The sequence below is a fragment of the Triturus cristatus genome, chromosome 6 (genome assembly GCF_964204655.1).
Source record: "Triturus cristatus chromosome 6, aTriCri1.1, whole genome shotgun sequence".
In the NCBI taxonomy this organism is placed as follows: Eukaryota; Metazoa; Chordata; class Amphibia; order Caudata; family Salamandridae; genus Triturus; species Triturus cristatus.
Genome location: NC_140589.1, coordinates 1,315,667,144 through 1,315,689,100, shown reverse-complemented (window position 1 = coordinate 1,315,689,100; position 21,957 = coordinate 1,315,667,144). Strand labels below are relative to the sequence as shown.

Here is a 21,957-nt window from a genome sequence, read left to right as displayed (position 1 = left end):
AACATTTTATTGATCCACTAGTTGCTTCTTTACGCATAAAGGATGAGGAGGAGAGATATTCATTGGACCATCAGACTGGAAGGAGAATTAAAATCATCAGTGCACCCTTAGGTGAGAAATATAATTTAGTTGCTGAGAACTGCTGTAGTAATCCATGCACATTTATGTATACTCAGTAAAGTACATTTAATGTAATTACTAACATCTGTGTATATCTTCAAGACAATATAATGTATTCTCAGCTGTGGCAAAATTCCTAGGCAAATCCAAGTAATTCCTCTTTGTCTCTGGGGCTGTAGAGTGCCGTGCCCTTTTACTACGGGGTTTTCAGTACCCACCTTTACACTTTCTAACAATAAATTAGAGGAACAACCTTATCAATAACCTTAACTCTTCACTGTTCGCCTCAGTTCCAAGAATAAGTGTGGCAAATGTAAAATATTTAATATTCTCTATGTGGTTAAAGTACAACTGTATTGCTCATAAAGATATCTTCTAACAGAACAACTCTAAGTTATAAAAAAAAATCCATGAAATAAAAATATGGCTTAGTCTTGAAGAGTGTAAAACAGAAATCTTTATCAAAGCGGTAAAAACAAATACTTGTTAGGTTGAAAGAGCGAGGAAGGAATACCATGCAAATTCCTGGGAACAAATGATTGACAAAAAGAGAAAAATGTAAAAGGATTATTATAATGGGCCTGATTCTCACTCCTTTTTGGATTCCCAATCCTTTTTACATCCTCAAGATTATCCTTGAGTCATAGAATTAGGATGTGTGACTATTTTCGGTAGCAAATGGAACTTAAAAGTACAAAACATCTGGCAGGTAGCTTGAACTTTGTGGATATTAACAAACATTGTAATTGCTTTTTGCAACCCTTAACGGGTGGAGATATGGCATAACAACCAGAGCTGACCAGCTTTGAAACTAGGGAATCAGTTTTCTATCCCGGAATTGGCACAACATTCTGTGACCCTGGACAAATCACTTGATCTCCCTGTGCTTTAAAAAAAATAATCTGACCTTGCGTAATGTAATCAGGTACTCATTTAATGCACTCTGATGCCTGTGGGACAAGTTTGCACTGCATAAGACTGGGGAAAAAACTCCTGTACATTTAATGCCAAAATGTTGGGAGAAAGTGAGCATTTAGATTGGAATGCTGCATCAAATGACTTCTCTTACTACAGTCATTGGTTCCAAGAAGCAATGTTGCATTATGCTGGTGGACAGTGTTAATTGATGCATCCCCAAAATTCGATTCTTAAAGAGGTACCGCCCTCACAGAAGTAATTTTAAAAACATCAAATCATCTTGTCGGCTATCCACATGTTTTTTCAACTGCATCCTTTTCTGGCTTTACATCTGACTTCTTCCTCTATTTATTCTTCTGAGCTCTGTGACCCAGCTGGTTCTCTGGCCTTGCACAGACCCTGTCCAAGAGACAACTTTCTGCCCCCCTGGGGAGGTGCGTGAACGATTCCCAGGTTGATCAAAGGCAAATGCCGCAGAGTTAGGTGTGACTTCCTCTCCCAAAAAGGCCACGGGTGTTAGCCCAAAAGGTGACCTTCAAAGGGGAAACCACTTTTGAAGGACCGCTGGTGATAACACTCCCGAGCAGGCTGCGTTTGTTTCATGTAGGCAAGTTGGAGAATGGGCCAGAGAGAGAAGACCCGTCTCTAAACTGATTTTCCTGTTGGCATGTAGGCATTAGGTAGCCACATCTTTGGGGTGGGCTACCAAGCTCCTCGCAGTCAAGAGAAGGTCCTGACCAGTAGCGGTCCGTGGAGGGAGTTCCGTGGGGCGGTGAGGCGGGGCGGGGGAGGGGCAGGGTGGGGGGAATGTAAACACCGGAATATGGATGAACGGAAATAAAACAAATTCATTTGCGCGTGCTGCATCGCAAAATGCCACTGGACAGTTTTTAAATTTCACCTTCACACCACCTTCACTGCACACTAAGTAATATACCAGCTCCGCTGTAATACAGGCGTTGTAGCACACCAGGGACATACTCGATGTCACCAGGTGGGCCCGATGATGACGCATGCCACCAATTAGGTTGGTGGGCGAGGGCTTCATAAAAAGAAATAAGCTTTTTCTTTTTATTACAAAATCATATAGGTTTTGACCACCTTATCACCTCCACTTAGATTAGTTCTCTTTGATGATACATATTAACCTTGGCGAAAAGGACTAGTTCTCTAATCCTTTCTCTCCTATTGATAATCAACACCCTCAATAATGTGCACACTTCTCTGAAGTCCCTCATAGATACCGTGACCACTGAACTCTCACTTATCCGTGCTGACTTCAGAAACCTCAGCTCCCGGGTGACGGTGGTGTAAACGACAACCACCTTAAGTACAGACACAGCCACCCTGAAGAAACAAGTGAATCAACTAGAACTAGACAACAGAACCATGGCGGCGAAGCTCAATGATTATTGAAGGTCGCTCCCGACGCAATAACGTTTGTATCGTGGGAGTGCCGGAGGGAACGGGGGGCCCTGCAGTGGACCTCTTTTTGGAGGACCTGATCAAGAACCACCTGCAACCCAGAGGACTCTCCAACTACTTTTCGGTCGAGCGGGACCACCGTGTCTCTGGGGGCAGCACCAGGCCGGGAGTGGCCCCTCGGCCCATCTTAGCACGTATTTTCAACTTTCGTGATCGGGACCTCATCCTCCAGAAGGCAAGAGCGCCCCCCCCCCCCAATCCACTATCAGCAAAACGTGATCTCTTTCTTCCCAGACTACACAGCGGCTGTGGCTAAACAGAGACGGAACTTCATAACCGTGAACCAGGAACTCAGGAACTGTGAACTTAAATACTTTATGTTGTTCCCTGCGAAACTAAGAGTGGAGGCGGACGGGAAGAAATGATTCTTCACCACCCCGGAGGAAGCACAGGATTGGTTGGAGGGATGGCAACAGGTCCCACACCGTGGTAAGCCCAGACGAAATGCCGCTCGTAACACAACAAGATCACAATCCATAGACCTGATGGCTGGCTCGCCAGAGTCAGAGACCCGGCCCAAAGAGAACTAAAGAGACAAACTTGACACCCTCTGAGTGAGATGCTGACGCACTGGGACCAGGTCCATAGTCAGGATGGTGGTTCTAAGTGAAGACTCACAACGCTGGGATCCTGACATATACGGGGAGGGGGCTGCAAGCTCCTACAAAGACCAGCTGAGGCAGGGACTTATCCAGGGTCGATCGCTGGTGGTCCCCTGCAAGACTTTGTACGGACAATGGGTTTCCGACATCTCATTATGTTCACTTAAAGAAAGCTGGGAGGGTAATTCTGCCCACGAGGAGGCCCCCGAGGGGACAGCCCGGGAGCTCTCTCTCCCCATGAAGGTACCGGGTAATGGGAAATAGGCACGCTGCAAAGTTTGGGGTGGCGGGTAGTTCTAAAACAGTCTTGCAGGGAGGCAGGGAGGGTATGAGGGTTTTTTGGAGAAGTTATGATTTATTGGGTTCATTTATTTTCGTATGTTATATGGCGCATCGTAGGTCGTATTCAGACCATAGTCAATAAAACAGTTAGAAACAATATATTTTTTTTAAAAAAACATCTTTATATTCATGGCATTTTATCTGCTTCTCTCTAATACAACTACCTCCTTAATTATTTATTTAAAATGTAACCCTTCCAATAAAACTATAAGCTTTCAGCATTTTTCAGACTTTTCTTATTCGCCTTTAAATAAAATCCTATAGAGCAGATGACATCAAAAAATTCCAGTCTAGATAAAAAATTTCAGAGCCTTTTGAAGCTCCATCACCCCCATTTGAAGAAAAAACTTTTAAAACGTTATGACGCTCATATCTGATAAATAAACAGTCAATTAAATCCTTTAGCGCCTTAGCTATCTCATGATGGGAATACAAGGGATTAACTCCAATTCGAAATTTGAAAATTTCCTGCCTCATAACCATGTTTGCTAGTGCTGTAAAATAGAGGAAGGAGACACAGTCCTGTCAGGTCTCCCAACATAGGAATATGGACTTCTTTTTTTTTTTTTTTTTTTTATACACTTTTTATTGATAACCACGACAGCGAGAATAACAAATACATTGACAATGCGAAGATGTCTACCTTTACTATTACCTCCATTCCTCCGCCCCCTTCACCACACAGCAGACCAACCTCCCTGCGATTCCATGTATAACGATCGCCCCCTGTGGCTCCTGTTTGTTGTACCATCCACTTAACCAGGAGTCCTCCTGTCTAGCGGCCTCTCGGGACCATTTACTCAGTGTTATGCTGATCCTGTGCTGCCCCTTCCAGTATCCGTTGTCTCTCATACCTAAGTTTAATTGTCGGAGAGATACAGATGTTACCTCTATACTTATTCAATTTTCCCCATTTGTGATCCCATTTTCGTGGGCACCCCCTCTCTTTGAACACCGTTTTCTCCGCTAGCATGGCATGATCCATATCCTTGGCCCAATCCACCATTTTTGGTGATGTGCCTACCCCCCATCACTGTGCAATGTTCCTCTTGGCTACACCCCAACCCCCTGAGGCCCAATCTTGCTCAATTTGCGTGAGGTCCGTCGCTACCCAGACTTCTTTGTTTTTTTAACACATATATTATCTCTAGGTCTGGAAATAGGTTCAGTTGTGGCACATAAATAATTTTTGGACATCGTACATTTTCAGCCCATTTCCATTCACTCAGTACCATGATGGTAACTCTGTTTCTAGCCCTAGACCATAAAGGATCTGGGCGGATGTAATATCATTTTTAGACACTGTCCTTCAATTTTATCCCAATTCCTAGTCCCTGTTAGATACACAATTTCTGCGCCATATAGCCATTTTGTCTGTACCAATGCTTTATACGCTGTTAAGTCTGGGTCTAACCTAGGTCCCCCATACTCTTTCCTGGATTTACTAAGTACCATTATTGTCTACTGGGCATTGGCTTTAATTACTTCCAAATGGGTCATTTAGCTTAACTTTGAAGTAAAATGCATACCCAGAGAACGATACATTGTCACTTCTATCCTTCCCTTCCCCAGATACCATTTAAATTCCTTCTTTCTATCCCCAAAAAACAGGATTTTTATTTTTTTCTATATCGACAATGAGTTTTTTGCCCTCTATATATTTTTCAAATGTCCTTAATTTTCGCTGCAAACCAATTTGCAACATATCCATTTTGACTAAGTCGTCTGCATAAAGAAGGCAAGCCGCATGATGCCCACCTGTCTTAGATGAGAAAGCTGCTACCTCATTCAGGGTCCTCGGCAGATCCCTTAAATACAATGAAAATACATCTGGGGCTAAAACACAGCCTTGTCACATTCCATTCTTAATATGATCTTCACATTAAGGTTCCCTCATTGTCAAATTCTATCTGGGCCCAATTACCACAATACAATTCTTTTAAAATACTAAGCAGGCCTCTCTGGATATCTAGTCTAGTCTTTCCAGGTTTCCCCATAGTATCTCTACACCTCTCCAGTAGATTCTAATTTCAGGTTTGACAGCATCCCCATCTCCCTTTCCTGTAGCCTGGTTTTTAGGTCTTACCTGGCGTTGGCGCGCACATGCGCTCCTCGCCTGCGAGAGCTATAGTCATGAAGTCAGTTTCAAGAAGGGGACTCGAAGCCCCGCCCCTCATTTTCATTGGGTAGTGTCAGCGTTTATGTTAAACGCTGGCTTCCCATTGAGAAGGAGGGTTTTCTGTTGCCTCCCTTTGGCTTTTTGTTCCGGCCCACCCGGACTGGCTCGCCTGCATTACGGCTGTCGTGACGAAGTTTCTTATCAGAAACTTCGTCATGCTGTCTTGCACGCGCCAGTCCGGCACTCTGATTGGGCCGGACAAAAAAGGAGACATGGCGCCGCGTGTTTATTTTTGCATCTCGCTGTCACTTTAAAGTGAAAGCGTGAGGCAAAAATAAACAGCGGGAATGGCGACCGCTTGTTGATATTGGCTGTCGGGTTTAGTGGTTTAAATGGTTTTTACCATAGCAACTTTTCAACAATGAAGCTTCAAATTTAACCTCATTAACCCGGAAATCTGTTGCACACTAGCACCTTTGTAGTGGTTTTGCAAACACATCTCCTGCTGGGGCCGGTGATTAAGGAAACGTGGGTCCTGACTCCTGACACGGCATCCACGTGGTAACCAGGCCAGGAATCCAGACAGCGGAAAGGATCAGCCCTCGTCGCTCTGCTTGCCTCGGGAGCTGTGTGGGCAATGACAAATGTTTAGTCTTGCCTGTGAGAACGCGGGCGCGGGGCTTTGTGCGTAAATATGCAAGGTATGCAGGTGCACCGTTGTCCCATTGATCTCTGCAGCAACATGTCTGGACTGCAAGGTATTCCGCACGTATACAGGGGGGCTGTGGCAATAGGATCAATGGACAGGCAGCGCGTGCTATCTCCTCATCTGTCCAGGGTCACCGGAGGGTGGTCCTTCCCGAGGAGGCCTCGCTGAGGTGAGTCATCACAGGTTGTCATCGGAATGTGCGTGTTTACAAAGGGGAGGCTGAAGACGGACACTTTCGAGAAGTGAAAGAGCGCCTCATACTTGCGCGCGCCCCAGGTTGATGCTGAACGACGGCGGTTTTTCTTCAGTTAAACGGATGCCTTGGGCTAGGGTTCGCTCCCCTCAGCTTCCAATATTGCATTTGCACTCCCCACGACACTTTCACCCAAACAAATTCCGAACGCAAATACACACAAAACACTTTCTCGCCGTAGTAAGGATTTCACTTAATCACATGTCGACCTCTGAAGGCTGAGAGGCTGACTGTGCTGCTGGGGGCTGATGCTGTGACCTGCAGGTAAATCATAGATCTCAGCAGCATCTAGGGCTCTCTCACTCTCTTTCGAAGCCGTCTCCTTACTTTGTGCCCATGTGCTAATGAATACGTGGGAACAACTTATTCATGAGTTTCTGTCTCCGTGTGTTACGGTCGTACTCTCAGTAGTAAGTTGCAGCAGTAGTTGCTGGAATATAGTCTGGTTGGCAATATTACTGCTTCCCTGGTTATTATTTTCCAGTCTAATATTATGTTTTACTATCATTTTCCATCCACGCGACATACACTGTGAGGAGGAGAGAGGTGGTGGTGGTAAGAGGTAGGAGAAGGATGTGGAAGGCAGGGTTGGATTGGGATTAAAAATCGACCCAGGCACACTAAAAACAAGCATTGAAAATGCAATAGGTCTCGCTTTTGATTAAGTTAAAGCTATTTGCTTGGCTAATGGTATTGTATTGCAAAGCTAATGGCTTTAACTTAGACCTATTGCATTTTTAATGCTTGTTAGCCTACTTGACAGTCTCATGTCTGTAATTATCACCTTTTCCTTTTCAATAACAGGTCTCAATTGACATATCGCTTATGAAGTGGTCGCTACCATCTTCCTCAAGTACCCTAAAATCCATGAACAAATAGAAATACCAGAATGGCAAGAACATATAAACAGTTGGGAACTTCTGGGTGCCAATTCGAAAAGTTAAGGCCGCTGCCATATCATTTACCAAGTGATCATTTAGACAAACAACACCTAAACTTTGGATCACTGTACCCCTCTCTCTTTTTATCCATTTTTAGTACCCTACTAGGTGAAAAAACTGCATTGGGCACATTATTAGCAGTCCAAATTTTGTAGCTATCACTCCAAGTCCCATTCATATCAATCCTAGCATTAAAATGCCCACCTATAAGCTCCGTAAGACCTCCGACCCTCGGTCTAGGTCCACTCTCTTCCCGCAGCTCCGCTGTGCCGTCTATTGCCTCCAGACCCCAACCTCCTCCTTGGGAGGTTCGAGGCTGCTGCCTGCTCCTGCTCCTGCTGCCCGCTCCAACTGGGACCAAACTGCCTGCAACCACAGTAACCTTTCTCAGCTGTTTTTCTTTCTCGTAATTGTTTTCCCCTGTTGTGCCACTGTTATTGTGCCCATCTGTGTCTTGCTCTAATTCCACCACTTGAGGAAATATGAATTTTGTGATTAGTTATGTCCCCTATCGTAAACCCCAACGGCTCCATGTGCATGCTATAAGTACATGTATGTTCCCTCCAGTTCCAGTTATGAAGACGCAAATACATGTGCGTCCACCGTCAACATGTCCTCTTTCAGATCCGCCATGAATGGGTCAGATATTCCATTCCTAAGTATGAAAGGCCACCGACTTTATGTGGTTCACTTTCCACATTTTAAAGATTCAGGCGAGTAGGCCCTGAATTCTGCCATCAAGCCTTTTCCTGCCTTCTGCCTCTGACAGCTCCAGTCCGAACCTGCATCTGTATCCCTGAACTTTGTCCTACTCCCTGCGCGGCTAACGGTGCCTGATCCAGCCTGTTGCCTGCCAAAAACTGTATTTCACCTTCAAGATTATCTGCTCCGCTCCTCATCCGATGCATTCCTGTCTAGTAGTTTAGGTAAACATTCTTCCAGCTACCGTGCAAAGGGCCAGGCCTCACTGTCCTCATGCAAGTAATTCATAGCCCCTGTTACCATGGAAGATTCCTGCCCCCTCGCATCTTATGTAGACATTTAGACGCTTGTACACACACTAACAGTCAGTATAGAATAGATTCCGTCCGAGAGACCTTTCCTTTTGGATAATACAGTTCTTTAAACATAAGATATTAGATATGATTTGGGATTAGGTTGACATGACCCCTCAGACTTCTGTCTCCACATGTAGAGCTAAATGTCAAGTCTCCTTCACCCTCTAGTTGCACGTCAATCACACGTCATGCGGCTGCGCGTGCATCTCTGCCAAATATTTTCTGCTGACATTGCAGGATTCTCTTATGGATCCACCCACTTGTGACATCATGTTTAATGACGTTTCTAGTTACGCCTATGTTTACGCCTTTTTTCCATTACGTATGTATATCATTATCTGTATTATCAGCTGTTACGCCTCCTGCATCTGTCTTAATGTAATACTTTTCATATAAATATCATTACTTGTCAATAATGTATTGCCTTCCCTTCCTGAACCTTCGTGGTGATGGAATTTGAAGCCTACAGTTCGAACTGTAATTCCTTTGTAGAGGAATAAAGCCTTTTAGAACCTCTAATACCACGGATTCTGCCTCTTATATTTACTGAGTTATTCTTACTAGACTTTACCGCATAAAAAATAGTACCGGTAATGAAATATTTTTTTATTTTCTCGTGCCTGCCTGTTCGTTTTGCCTTTCGTCGCTAGTGCCCCTGAGGCCCCCCCCCCCCCCGGAATTCCCCCGCTCCCGCCTCCCAGTCTCTCCTCTCTCTCACCTCCCCTACTTAATGGCGACTGCTGCACGGTCACGCAGCGGCCGAGCCAAAGGCAAGCCCGTCTGCACCCGTCGGCAGCCAGCGCCAGGATCCCTGGACCTCCCACTGCCCATCGCTATGACACCACCACCCTCCTCGCACTCAACCCTGGAAGACTTAGAGAATGCCAACAGGCCTCGCCGAACACGACCCACTGCCAGTTCTCCTGCCTCCAGTGCCGCCAGGCCCTCACCGCCACCCTGGCCTCCAACACCGCCGACGCCAGCACCGGCGACACCCTAAAATGCATCCTCCTCAAAGTACGCTCCATACACAAATACGCCATGGAAATCTGGAACCTACTCAACACTCTCTCGCCCGACATTGCCTTCTTCACAGAGACCAGGACCAATGCATCCTCTGCCCCGACATCAGCACCGCCATCCCAGACGGATTCAAGAACCACAGGAAAGACCGCCCCAACCACCCAGGAGGGGGCCTCGTCATCACCCACAAGAGCACCCTCCGCCTCACCACCTCCAGATACAGACCACCCCCAAAGCCACACTCCGAGGAACGCTCGTCTACAGACCCCCCAGCACCCGAACACCCTTCACCACCAACGTCACCAACTTCATCGCACCCCACGCCATCGCCTCAACAAACTACATACTCATTGGAGACCTGAACTTCTACCTCAACAACCCCAGCGACCCCAACTCCACTATCCTTTGTGACAACCTTGCCAGCATCAGACTTAAACAACTTGTCAACACACGACCCACAGAGCAGGACACACCCTCGACCCCATCTTTGCGGCAGGAAACAGCGTCCAATTCAGCCACCCAACGCAGCCACCATGGACCGACCAACACTGCGTACACTTCGCCATCAACAAACTCAAGGCACCCAAATCAGCCCCTCGCCCACCAGGAAGGAACTGGAGCAAGGTTACCGACGAGCAACTTAACTCCACCCTCACCTGGGATAACTACACCTGGACACCCAACGCAAACGACGCAGCCAAAGAACTCCACACCTGGATCTCCAACTGCGCCGACGAGCTCACCCGCTATGCAACCCCAACAGACAACGCCCCAGGAAAGCCGCCTGGTTCACCACCGCTCTCCAAGAAGCCAGACGCACCTCCAGACACCTGGAGAAGAACTGGAGAAACACCAAGACAACCGAAAACCACACCACCTACAAGGACGCCACAACCAGATCAGAGCCGCCAAGAGGAACTTCATCCACAACAAAATCCTGGACAACTCCAAGGAACTTTTCAGTGTCATTCAAGAATTCACCAACCTACGCAGCAAAGCCACAGACATCACCCCATCCCAAGACCTCTGCTATAAGCTCGGAACCTATTTCCACCTCAAGATCAAAAACCTGTCCAACTGGACACTGATCACGGCCGAAGACACCGCCTCGACCATGAAAAGCATCCACTCGGGGCCCCCACAGACCCCTGCCCCCTCACATCTACCACAGAGCTATGGCCGCGGCCGCCATGGCACCCGAACTACAACGCACCATCAACACCACCTTAAAAACAGGCACCTTTCCAGATGACTGGAAGCGTGCAGAAGTCAGACCCCTGCTCAAGAAGCCCACAGCTGACCCCACCGACCTCAAGATCTATCGGCCCATCTCGCTCCTCCCCTTCGCAGACAAAGTTGCAGGGAAAACAGTCAACAGAAAACTGACACGATTCATTGAAGAGAACGCCGTCCTTGACCCATCCCAATCCGTATTCCAAAGCAACCACAACACAGAGACTGCCCTACTCGCCACCACAGATGACATCCGCACCCTCCTGGACCATGGCCACTCCACAGCCCTCATCCTACTCGACCAATCAGCGGCCTTCAACACCGTCTCCCACCGCACACTAGTCGCCAGACTACACGACGCAGGCATACAAGGAACAGCCCCGAACTGGATCCAATCATTCCTCACCGGAAGAAGCCAAAGGATCACACTCCCACCCTTCCTGTACAACCCCACGAAAACCACCTGCAGAGTCCCACAGGATTGATCTCTGAGCCCCACCCTCTTCAACATCTACATGGCCCCCCTCGCAGCCATCATCCGACAACGCGGCCTCAACATTGTATTCTATGCCGACGACACCCAGCTCATCCTCTCCCTCACCAAAGACCCCACCACTGCCTAACTCAGCTTCTAGAAAGGAATGCAAGACATTGCAGTCTGGATGACCAACAGCTGCCTGAAGCTCAACGCCGAGAAGACAGAAGTCCTCGTCCTCTGTACCACTCCTTCTGCATGGGACAGCACCTGGTGGCCGACTGCCCTCAGAAGCCCACCTACCCCCTTAGACCACGCCAAGAACCTCGGCATCGTACTCGACTCATCACTCATCACTCACCATGAACTGACAGGTCAACGCCGTCACCTCCAGCTGCTTCCACACCCTCCGCATCCTCCGCAAGACCTTCAAGTGGATCCCCTCTGAGTCAAGGAAGACAGTCACCCACACACTCATCACCAGCAGACTTGACTATGGAAACGCACTCTATACCGGCATCAACAAGTCCCTACTCCGCAAACTCCAGACAATACAGAACACCGCCACCAGACTCGTCCTCGGCATCCCCCAACACGAACACATCAGCCAACACCTACGAAGTCTCCACTGGCTCCCCGTGGACATAAGAGTCACTTTCAAAATCCTCACTCACACCTACAAATGCCTGCACAACAACGAACCCAAATACCTCAACGACAGAATCAACTTCCACGTACCCAAAAGAAACCTCCGATCTTCCAAACTCGCACTGGCTGATCCTTCTCTCACATTGCAGCCAAGACCTGGAACGAGCTACCGGCAGACATCCGACACGCCCCCTCCCTGAACACCTTCAGAAAGACCCTCAAGATCTGACTCTTCGGCTAAACAGATCTGCGGACCCTCCCACCCCCAGTGCCTTGAGGCCCTCACTGGTTAGTAACGCGCTTACAATTCCCTGATTGATTGATTGATTGATTGATTGATTGATAAGCAGCAGCCCCTTCAAATAGGTATCCTTACATGCATATACATCTTCTTGGAATAACTTTAGTTGAGATTCATTATTCCCAGGACCATCCAGCTGAACATAAACATTAATCACAATCTTGTATTCCAAATTTACAGAATTGTGAAAAAGTCGACCTTACATATATGCAGCCATTCACACTTAGAGGGTAAGCGTTTGACATCTTTGGTGACTCTTGCTGAGACTAATAATAACAAGCACCCTGACGGGTGCCCTTGTGTTATTCTTTTTTGCGTCAACACGTGATTGTAGAAACCCATCTAATTTAATTATCTGCCCATTCAGCCAAGTTTCTTGGTGACAAATCACATCATTCTTTTGTTGAGTTTGTTCCATATATCTGATGATTTTAGCCTCATCAGTCCATGTGTATTAAAACTTACTACTGTTAGGCCTTGTGGGGAGATAACCTTCTCCTAGTCTACATCACCTACACCATCCTCCTCATTTATGTCCATCCAATTATCTGTATCCTTTTCTTGGTAATTCACCTTATCCCTGTGTTTCCTACAATCATTGCTGATTCGTATCAGCAATTTACCTTCTGTTTTTTCATAAGCATTCTCTCCTTTAGATCTCACCTGCCATATATCCCTCACTTGGTCTTTCGATAATGCAGCGCAGCAGTGGAGAAATGACGCCACTTGAGGTTTCTCCACCTCTGCCTTTGAGATTAATCTCATCACTTCACTCTTCAACTATTTGTCTTCCTTTATTATCAACTCTTTTACCAACCGTGATCTAAATACTGTCTTTGTAATTTCATTCCCCTCCGTTTGCAGCAAAAACCTACTCTGCTAATATCTTCTGAAGTAAAGGCCATAAGGGATTTACAACTCTAAAACATGCTTAATAGACTAATTCTATTTAGTGGCTTTGATTTTGCCCTCTTCTTCCCTTTTGTTATTATCTCCATAAATATACACACGTTGAGATTGGAAATTTGTGGCCCTGGTGTAGACCTTTGTTTCTCCTGCCTCACTTCCTTCAATTGATCCTCTATTTATCTCTTTTGCTTCCCCCTTTCACAAACCCCTTAGTGTTCTCAGTACCTTTATTGCTCTTATTTCTGTTCCTTAGCCTTTTATTTTTTGTTTCACCTGTCTTTTGCCTAGTTACGTTTTCTGTTCCCATCTCAGCACTTCATTATATCCCGTTTTCCTACTTTTGCTATTTTTAGTATCAATCTTCCATTCCCTCGATTATTTGTTCCTTTAGGGTGACCACTATTGTTGCTTTTATCCATCAACTTTATCCTTTGATTGGTGTTTTTTTTCTCTTGTTTGGCCGTGCATTCATTTTCCTTTCCATCCTCTGCCTACACCATTACACCAGCCTTTCTTATAGAACCTAGTCTCCCCTCTTGTTTTAATCAGCATAGATGCAATTGACTCAAAGACTGAGGCCTTCTCTTTTACATGTGAGGCGACTGCCTTCAATGAGATTACAGCCGGCATCACCAAAGAGGGCATACATCTATTTATTTATTTCAACTCTGTTGCTATAAACTGTAGCTAACTAGTTTGAATTTTTCTTGCATCATTATTCAGTAACACTGCTTCCAATATTCCGTGAAGTTTTTTCTGCATAAGTAAAATGCCATCTAGCATTGAGGAGGATGCACTAGCCGATGTATCGTGCAAGGAATGAAGCGAATCTCCATTATCCTCTGTATGTAGCCCATTAAGACCCCTCGCCTATTCACCCCCACCATCCCCCATTTCAATACGACTCATTTCTTCAGTAGAGTTACTGACCAATGGATCCGCACTGTTCTTCAGTCCACTAATATTTATATAATTTCCCATGCACAAATTATAACGCTCACATAATGTACCATATGTCAGATTCAACGAAGAGGACAGTCTGGGTTCAGGGAGCAACGCCTCTGTGAATGCACAGTTGGAACACTCTGGATTCTCATGTACAGATAATGAGGTGATTTGTGAACATTCTTTAGTCTCACTTGGCACTCCAGAACTCAGGAAATCACTGGACCGGCCCGCCTTAAAATACTTCCAACACAAACTCTTTAACTGATGTGACAAGGGTGTGTACTGAGGGAGACGCATCCCCTCATTTCCCCTCTCGGAAATTGATAAGCTCTTCCCATTCACGCCATACACTGGCTCCTCCAACAATGTGGCCGCCAACTTTGAGTCCTACAGCCCCCCTGATTGGGAAGGTACAGTTACTCCCTGTTCTCCTCTTTCCCTGTTTTGCGCAGAGCCTCCATTTGTTGTTACCCTACGCTGTCTTGTTGATTTTTTCTTTATTGTCGCCATACTATCCAATTGGAACAGCTCTAAGGCTCCGTACCCTTGACGCAATAGCTTATATCTTACCCCTTCTCAATTACTGGTATTTTGTCTTTGCAAAGTAAAATTCACAATTTCTTTTGGTAACCAGGACTGGGCACATAGAGCACTTTCCTATTCTTGAATGCCTGGATTACTCATCATGTTGTTTTCTCAAATAGGGCTGTAAACACACCACTTCCAAGGGCCTACCAAGCTCTTCTGTGTAAAAAAATGACTGATAGGTAGTAGTGGTCCCTATTAGGGAGAACCGCACATCAATATGGACAACGTATTGGTAATTAACAATGGTTAAGTGTGAATAATTAAGTTATAATTAGGACGGGGTGCTAGAATAGCTTGATGCACCTACTACCTGGAGGTGCTATTGACACATTAGAAACTAATATGCATGTAAATACACTAAAAGCAGTTACAGCACACCCTATGATATCTATAATAGTCCAGATAAAGTATTGGACAAATAATTAACACAATCTGAAATCGCATGCATTCCTAGATATGTGTTGATGCAAACAGTTAAATGAGACAATAAATGTGTGGAACATGTAGAGAATCCAAAGATGTCTTCAAGCAGTATTTCTTTCACTTTTTATTGATTTCAAAAAATTCCCAACACACGACTTTGGTGACACGTGTTTCGTCTATACTTAGACTTTTTCAAGGCACATTCGGAATGTTCGAAACAATGTAGTCTTGTATGTAGTCCCAAGGCTAACGTCCATTAGCGCACTTGGTGGCCAAAGTATCGTGTATCGATAACACGGCAGTCAAGACAAATGTAGTTCAGCACACTATCAACTGTTGTATCAGTTTCAAATAGTAGCAGACAGGTCGTTGAATTACCGACCCCAGTGAAAAACTCAGCAAGTTAAATACATTTGCATGGACCATACGTCACATCCAATTATAAATTCAAAATCGCCGTTGCCAATATAACAGAAGTGGGAAGAAGAAACCTTGATAAGTTTCCAACCTAACGACGACTGTGTCGACACACGAAGGTGCGTGTAACCGCTCGCATTGTGTGTAATCATCTGCATATTGTATAAAGTACCAAAAAATATTGTTAAATAAATAAAAAGGGAGCTTACTTTTTCCGAACCTCCGTCACTGTCACGCTCCTCCCCAATATTCTACAATACGCCACAGCCACATTCCAGTCTTTTTCTGTGCATATATTAAAAGTCTGCTAAAATCAAAGCTACAAGAGGTCTGAACAAGTATTTCCTGCTGACCTTAGTATTCTATTTATCCTTTGGCCTCCTAATTGCCTTGGTTCGCCGGGTAGAACCCATGTCCTGCTGCACACCGAACCCAGCAGCTCCCCACCGGGAATGGGCACAGAGACAGTGGGCGCCCATGCAAGTCCAACTATGATTACCAATCTTGTCCAGCAAAATACCAGTAAGAATCCAATAAAATCTGGAAGAGAAAAACTGGCAAGAAAAACAACAAAATTAGAGGGCAGGTCTGCCTGAACACTAAGCAATACTATGCGAGTGCATATTTTATTTGCTCCCTTCGGAGACCCTCCGGCACACAAAGCATATTCTCACAACCTTAGGCTATCTTGAGTCCATGCCCCAGCCACGGCCATCCAACAGCAGCATAGTTTCCCTTGAAGCAGTGATAAGAGCGGCAGCAATCTCGGTCAACACTGTCTGTCGGCGTTGGCTTGCAAGGGCGAGCATGCCAGCTTTCGCTTGCTCGTCACTATTGGTGGTGTGTTCCTTTCTTGTTGTGTGACTTTTTTATTCTATTGTTTGGTGCTGGTAAATGTTTTACACTAAGTTCCTTTATTTAAGCTTTCCTGCTTGAAGCCACAGCTGCCCAGGGTTGACCTTAAGGTTTACAAACAAGCCTGACTCGACCCATTAAAGGTTTTGCAAGTGTCTTCCACGATAAAGGTCCCACAGCCATTTCACATAATACACCAAGATCATCACAGCACTGACTAGCCAGTCAGAATGATTGGTACAACCTATTCCTTCCTGGGCCATCCTTAAGGGATAGGTGAGAGGCACTGTATACTGCACGTGGCCCCAGAGCGGTCATACTTGACAACAGTTTGAAGAGTGGCAAGTACTTTTACTAAATGTTTCTTGGTGGAATGGTTAAATGGCTTAATGGTTTTCACTGCATGCATTACCCCTTAGAGGAAATTGGAGGATGCTCAAACGTGTAATCCTCCTTTGTGAAGCTGTTCTACCGGAGAGCTTATGGTTCATTTAGACAACCCTCACCCTTCAAGAGTTCCCTCAGAGTTTTTGATCCCTGCATTACAAATCCATCTGCCTCACCTAGTGGCCGCCATGCTGCTTCATAATGTAGAACCTAAGTCTGAACCTCTATTGGGATCAGTGCTATAAAATAATGTTTAATAATCTCTTATTCCAAAAATGTAGTAAAACATTCAATTTAAAAACATTTCACATTTGTGTTAATTCTAGAAAGCACAAACCATTAAGTTAAAAAACAAAGTTTCCCAAAGCTTCTAAAATGTGAAAATACTAATGGTCAAGTTATATGTGCATCCTAATTCCACTATAGCCTGAAAACACTCGTAATTCTCCTTTTCACACACTGAGTACAATCAGGGCTTTTATAACCTCCTCACTAGTCTTCCTTATCCCAGCCCTCACGTTTTTTAGGGTTCACCTTCTGTGATGGGCTTCGAAGCACTATTGGAAGAAAGGTTTCCCTTGTACTTTCTTTCAATTCTTAGTCTCAATATTTCTCATACACATACATTTCTGCTCCACCCTCATACATCCAGGTTTCTTTCCTGTTGACATCGGACACAAAAAGGAATAATTTAAAATAAAGCATTTATGTTTGATTTTATATAGGTATAATTGTGCATTGTTGCATTACTTTGAGAGTCCATTTATCAAGCCCAAGCTTGAAATGGATCTGTACTACGAAGGAGGTATGCGGCTGGGTTCGGATATTGGAGCTTAAATTACTGATATCTGTGTTAAGTGGCACACATTATTCACTTCTGTAAGTGCAAAAATCAATTTGAGAGAGAAGGAGGATGCTGTTTGATAGAACTTCAGGGTTTGCTGAGCAGCCCTTTTTAAACGGAGATGGCAATTAAAGCACATTACTCAGCATGGAGAGCAGAAAGTGCTTAGAAAAACGAAAGCACATGGAAGACAGCAGAATCTGATGCAAATTTCGCACAGGATTCTGACCCTCATGCGCAATGGCAGAATGTCCAAAATTCATGCTTGAAGTATGTAATGGAGTGTGTGGATGGTTCCATGGTGCTTCATGACGTAGCATAAAAAAAGTGAATGTATTTTGTTTAAAATAATTGTTAAAGATTAAAAGAAAATACGATCAAGTCAAAATGTGCACATTCATTTATTCTCAAAAGCAATATAAAACAGAAGGACTTGGAAATGTAATGCTGATCAAGACATGGATGAGTGCTTAGCCCTGCTCTGTCCACTTCCCTCTTGCCTCCCAGTGGAGTTAAAAAGCACCATCAGGTTTGACTGTGAAAACTTTAATTTATTGCTGTAATCTGATGGCCCCCAAGTTATGAAAGTCTTTGTATACAGAAAACTCCCCATGGAGAAGTGACTGGTGTACTTGATACTGGGAAGGGTGTGCCTGCTGTTGTCATACAAGTACTTTGTGTAATTCTATGAACTGTGTTTGTAGATGGCCTCTGATTGACTGGGCTCAGAGATACGGGCCAGCAGGACAATGATCGACTACTGGTCACAGACCCTAAGACACGCCTCAGAGCAGACTGTGGCCTAACAAGACTATGACCAGGGAACATTTTAAGCACTCCCTCGCTTGGGAGAGCTTTTGGATTGTAACAATGGCAACTGAGCGTTATGATGTCATGCTTGGAACATTAGCGGCTTAAGTGGCTTGCTTAGAGGTGCCACTCCAGTAGCAGTCTGTAAGGCAAAGCCTTTGAGATCACAGGGAAGACCGAGACAGAGCGCTGGCTGAAAATATCAACTCTTGTTAAAGAAATGTAATTTTGAACCAATTTTTTATGTCAACATGTAGCTGAGCTCCTCCTCGATTAAGGAAGGGTTGCCATATTAAAGGAGATGGATACCATAGAATCCATTGCTCAAGGCATGAAGCTACTGTAAGATCAAAAGCAGATGTAAAATGTGATGATCAAAACTGTTTTATTGCAGCACATTGCCCTTTTTCAGGAGAGTGTGGGTCATTTTCTCTTATGGTAGGTGGGATTAATAGGGTAGTGATTAGCATGGAAAACTGGGAAAGTAATAGATTCATATAGGCACAGTACTCAAGACCATAAAGTCTTTAAACCACTGCCCCCTTTTGACCACAGTAATGTAAAATCAGGTTGTAATAATGCTCATCAATAGTCTTCACAGTTGCTGGCTTCCCAAATCTATGCATTATAATGTTCTGGCCTAAAAAGAGGATGACCAGAAGAGTCTGCCAACAAGCGTAGGGTGAGTGAAAGGTTAGCTGGTTTTGCCTCCTCATTGCCCTAAAAAGGTTCTGGTGGTTGCTAGTGATGTTTTATTTGGTGTGAGTGCGAGGATGGTCAGGCTTGATTCAGTGGAAATAAAATTTGTACATTTTTATTTTGCATTCTTACGAGGGAGTTCCTGCAAATTTTGCAAGAATGCAGAACTACAGTGTCACTGATGCAGTAATATTGCTCGCATTTACTGTTTTTCTCCTTTAAAAAATGTGGAATTCTCGGGTCACCTTACATTTTTTTCACAGAAAATTACTTTTCCACAAGCCTACTAGTCTTCAACTATTAGCTCAGTGTAAGTAATCTAATTTTAGACTGGGACCCCAGCTGTAATACAAGGTAAACCTTCACCAAGATTCACCAGAATATGATCTCATTGTCGTTTAAGTTCATCCAAGGCTTCTAGGGACAATTTAAGCTGTCAATCGCAACTCTTCCTTTCAGCAACTTTATATGAATGGTCAAAGTGCAAAATCAAGATTTTACGTGTTAAAATGTGTCATATATAATTTCAAAGTGCCTGCAACCTGTAGTGGGGCAGTCGAAGTTGTGAGAAATCAAGCAACTAAGATGTCCAAGTTCCGTGCTATCACTTTGGTGTATAACCAAGCTTTTTTCATATGTGTTAAATTGTTTGTGGTAATACAAAAGCCCTGTTGAGGTGGTATGAAGTGGGCTATGGCTACTCCTAGGCTTCCATGTTGCCTAGTCAGAATGCTCCTCTAGTCTCTGGAGCACTGAGAAGTAGGACCTGGAGTACCAGAGTTTCACAGCGAAGTAACATTGTGTTACATACTTGTAGTTATAACACCATATATTTGCCTGCTTGTGTTTTAACATACATGTGCTTCATTGACAAGCTCTTGGGCATGTGACAAATATCCAGCTTCAAAAGAATGACTGTCGAAGAGAGACCTTTTTTCAAACTTTGCCATCAAAAAACCATTAACGGCTTACTGGTGCATCAGTGTCTGAATTCGTCCTCCTTTAAGAGGGTGTTGGCAGTGCCTCAGAAGAAACTTTCACCGTTACAGAAGCAAGAAACAAGGAATTGCCAATATCCTCTGCATAGCAACACCGTGCCTAAAATGTGTGGCCTTTCATTTTGCTCTACTATAGCCAATTTGCAGTTAAAAACTATCTTCAACAAAAAGCTGCTAGATGTTATGTAGAACTTGATGTCTCATAATAAAATGAGCAAATACAGTTTATGTAGAAACCTTATTTTTTTCTCTTTACTTCAACAGATAATGTTAGCATGATCAACGAATGGAAAGACGAAGGCATTGAAAAAAGCACTAAAAGAAGAAAATACAGAGCTCATTTAGGAAAACTCAAAATAAGGGTGATGGACCCTGAGAAGGAAACAAGTTGTAGAAGTCAGCTGTTGCCAGGAAGTGATGAGAAACTACAAGGAATTGGATGTAGTTCCAATAATCCAGCACATTCAGTTTTACCTCATGAAAGTGACCACATAGAAGTACCAGACAACTATGTTGAACACGAGAGCAATATTGGGAATATAAATCCCCTTATATACCAAGACGAGATAACGCAAAAGAAGACACGATATTCGTGTGCTATATGCAGGAAAAGCTTCAGTGCAAAGACGAGTGTTTCTAGGCATCAAAGAACGCATACAGGAGAGAGACCTTTTCAATGTGCTGTATGTGGGAAAGGTTTCATTCAGAGTGGAGATCTGATTAGACACCGGAGATCACATTCTGGAGAAAGGCCTTACCATTGTACTTATTGCGGGAAACGATTCAGTCAAAAGTGGCATCTTGGGTCACACCAGAGGATGCATGGAATCCTTTCTAAAAAGAAACCCATTTTATAGCTGTTATCCTGAAAGAATGATTGTAAATTTAAGGAGATAGACAACCCCGTTGTACTAAACATAAGTAAGACGCGTGTGCAAAATTATCTTGAAGGACATTAGAATACAGGCCAAGTAACATATCAATGCATTTGTGTTTTTTTAAACAAGTTGTTTGGATAAAAGGTACAACAGAGTAATATGAGAAAACATGAATCAGAACTTAGAATTATAAATACATTGATTCAATATTGCCACTGAACTAGTCCCCATTGTATTTACATAAAGAAGAAAAATATTCCCACCCAAGATTTAGACATCTTCTTAACCTAACATTTAAAGAGCTAAATAAATGGAAGAAAGGTGTTAAAAAAACAATGATTGCTAATAGTTGTGTTGCTTCCCTAGATTTGTATTTCATCTCATCCTTTTTATTACTAAATAAACATTTAATGACAATGATTGCAATTTCAGATTATCGCAAGTGGTAATAAATAGAATTCCTTAAGCAGAGAAAATAAAATATTTCTGTACAGTGAGTGCTAAAAAACTACTTCTAATTATACAATGAATCAATGTGATTTTTAGTAAAAAGACAATTAGAGAAAGTAATTTAAAATATTCTGATTTTGTGTTATTTTGTACTATGTTGGGCTACCTTAAATACATTTTTGTCACAGCTCTCAAACAGATGCACGTGCAACACACATACACAAATCCAAATAAAAAGAGTCCTCCCACGTCCAGTTCATCATCATTTTCAATTTTACAGTACAGAGTCCATACCATTGTTTGATGTGCATTACTATCTTTCAGTGTTAATTTTTTGTAGATTATAGTGGTGTTTTCCAAACCGTTTGAAATCAAATCGGTGCTTATTTGTGTTAATTTTGTTGCCTAACCCCAAAAAATAGGAAAAATAGTGATTGGGTATATGTACAAAGAAATGTCCCGGCGCTGCCCTCAATTTAGCTGTGCCACGCTGAGTAATTTAAAAACAGCAGTATTTACAAGAA

General features: G+C 43.9%; 1 protein-coding gene across 1 annotated transcript in view; it reads left to right on the top strand.

Annotated features, from left to right (window-relative positions):
- Nucleotides 1-21,562, top strand: part of LOC146821360 (uncharacterized) — a 450,624-nt gene extending 429,062 nt beyond the window's left edge. Inside the window, exons 14-15 of the mRNA XM_085609832.1 lie at nucleotides 22-111; nucleotides 20,370-21,562. Coding sequence (XP_085465958.1) covers nucleotides 22-111; nucleotides 20,370-20,962 — 683 coding nt within the window. The 3' untranslated portion in view covers nucleotides 20,963-21,562. The remainder of the gene's footprint in view (nucleotides 1-21; nucleotides 112-20,369) is intronic.
- The last annotated feature ends 395 nt before the right edge of the window (nucleotides 21,563-21,957 follow it).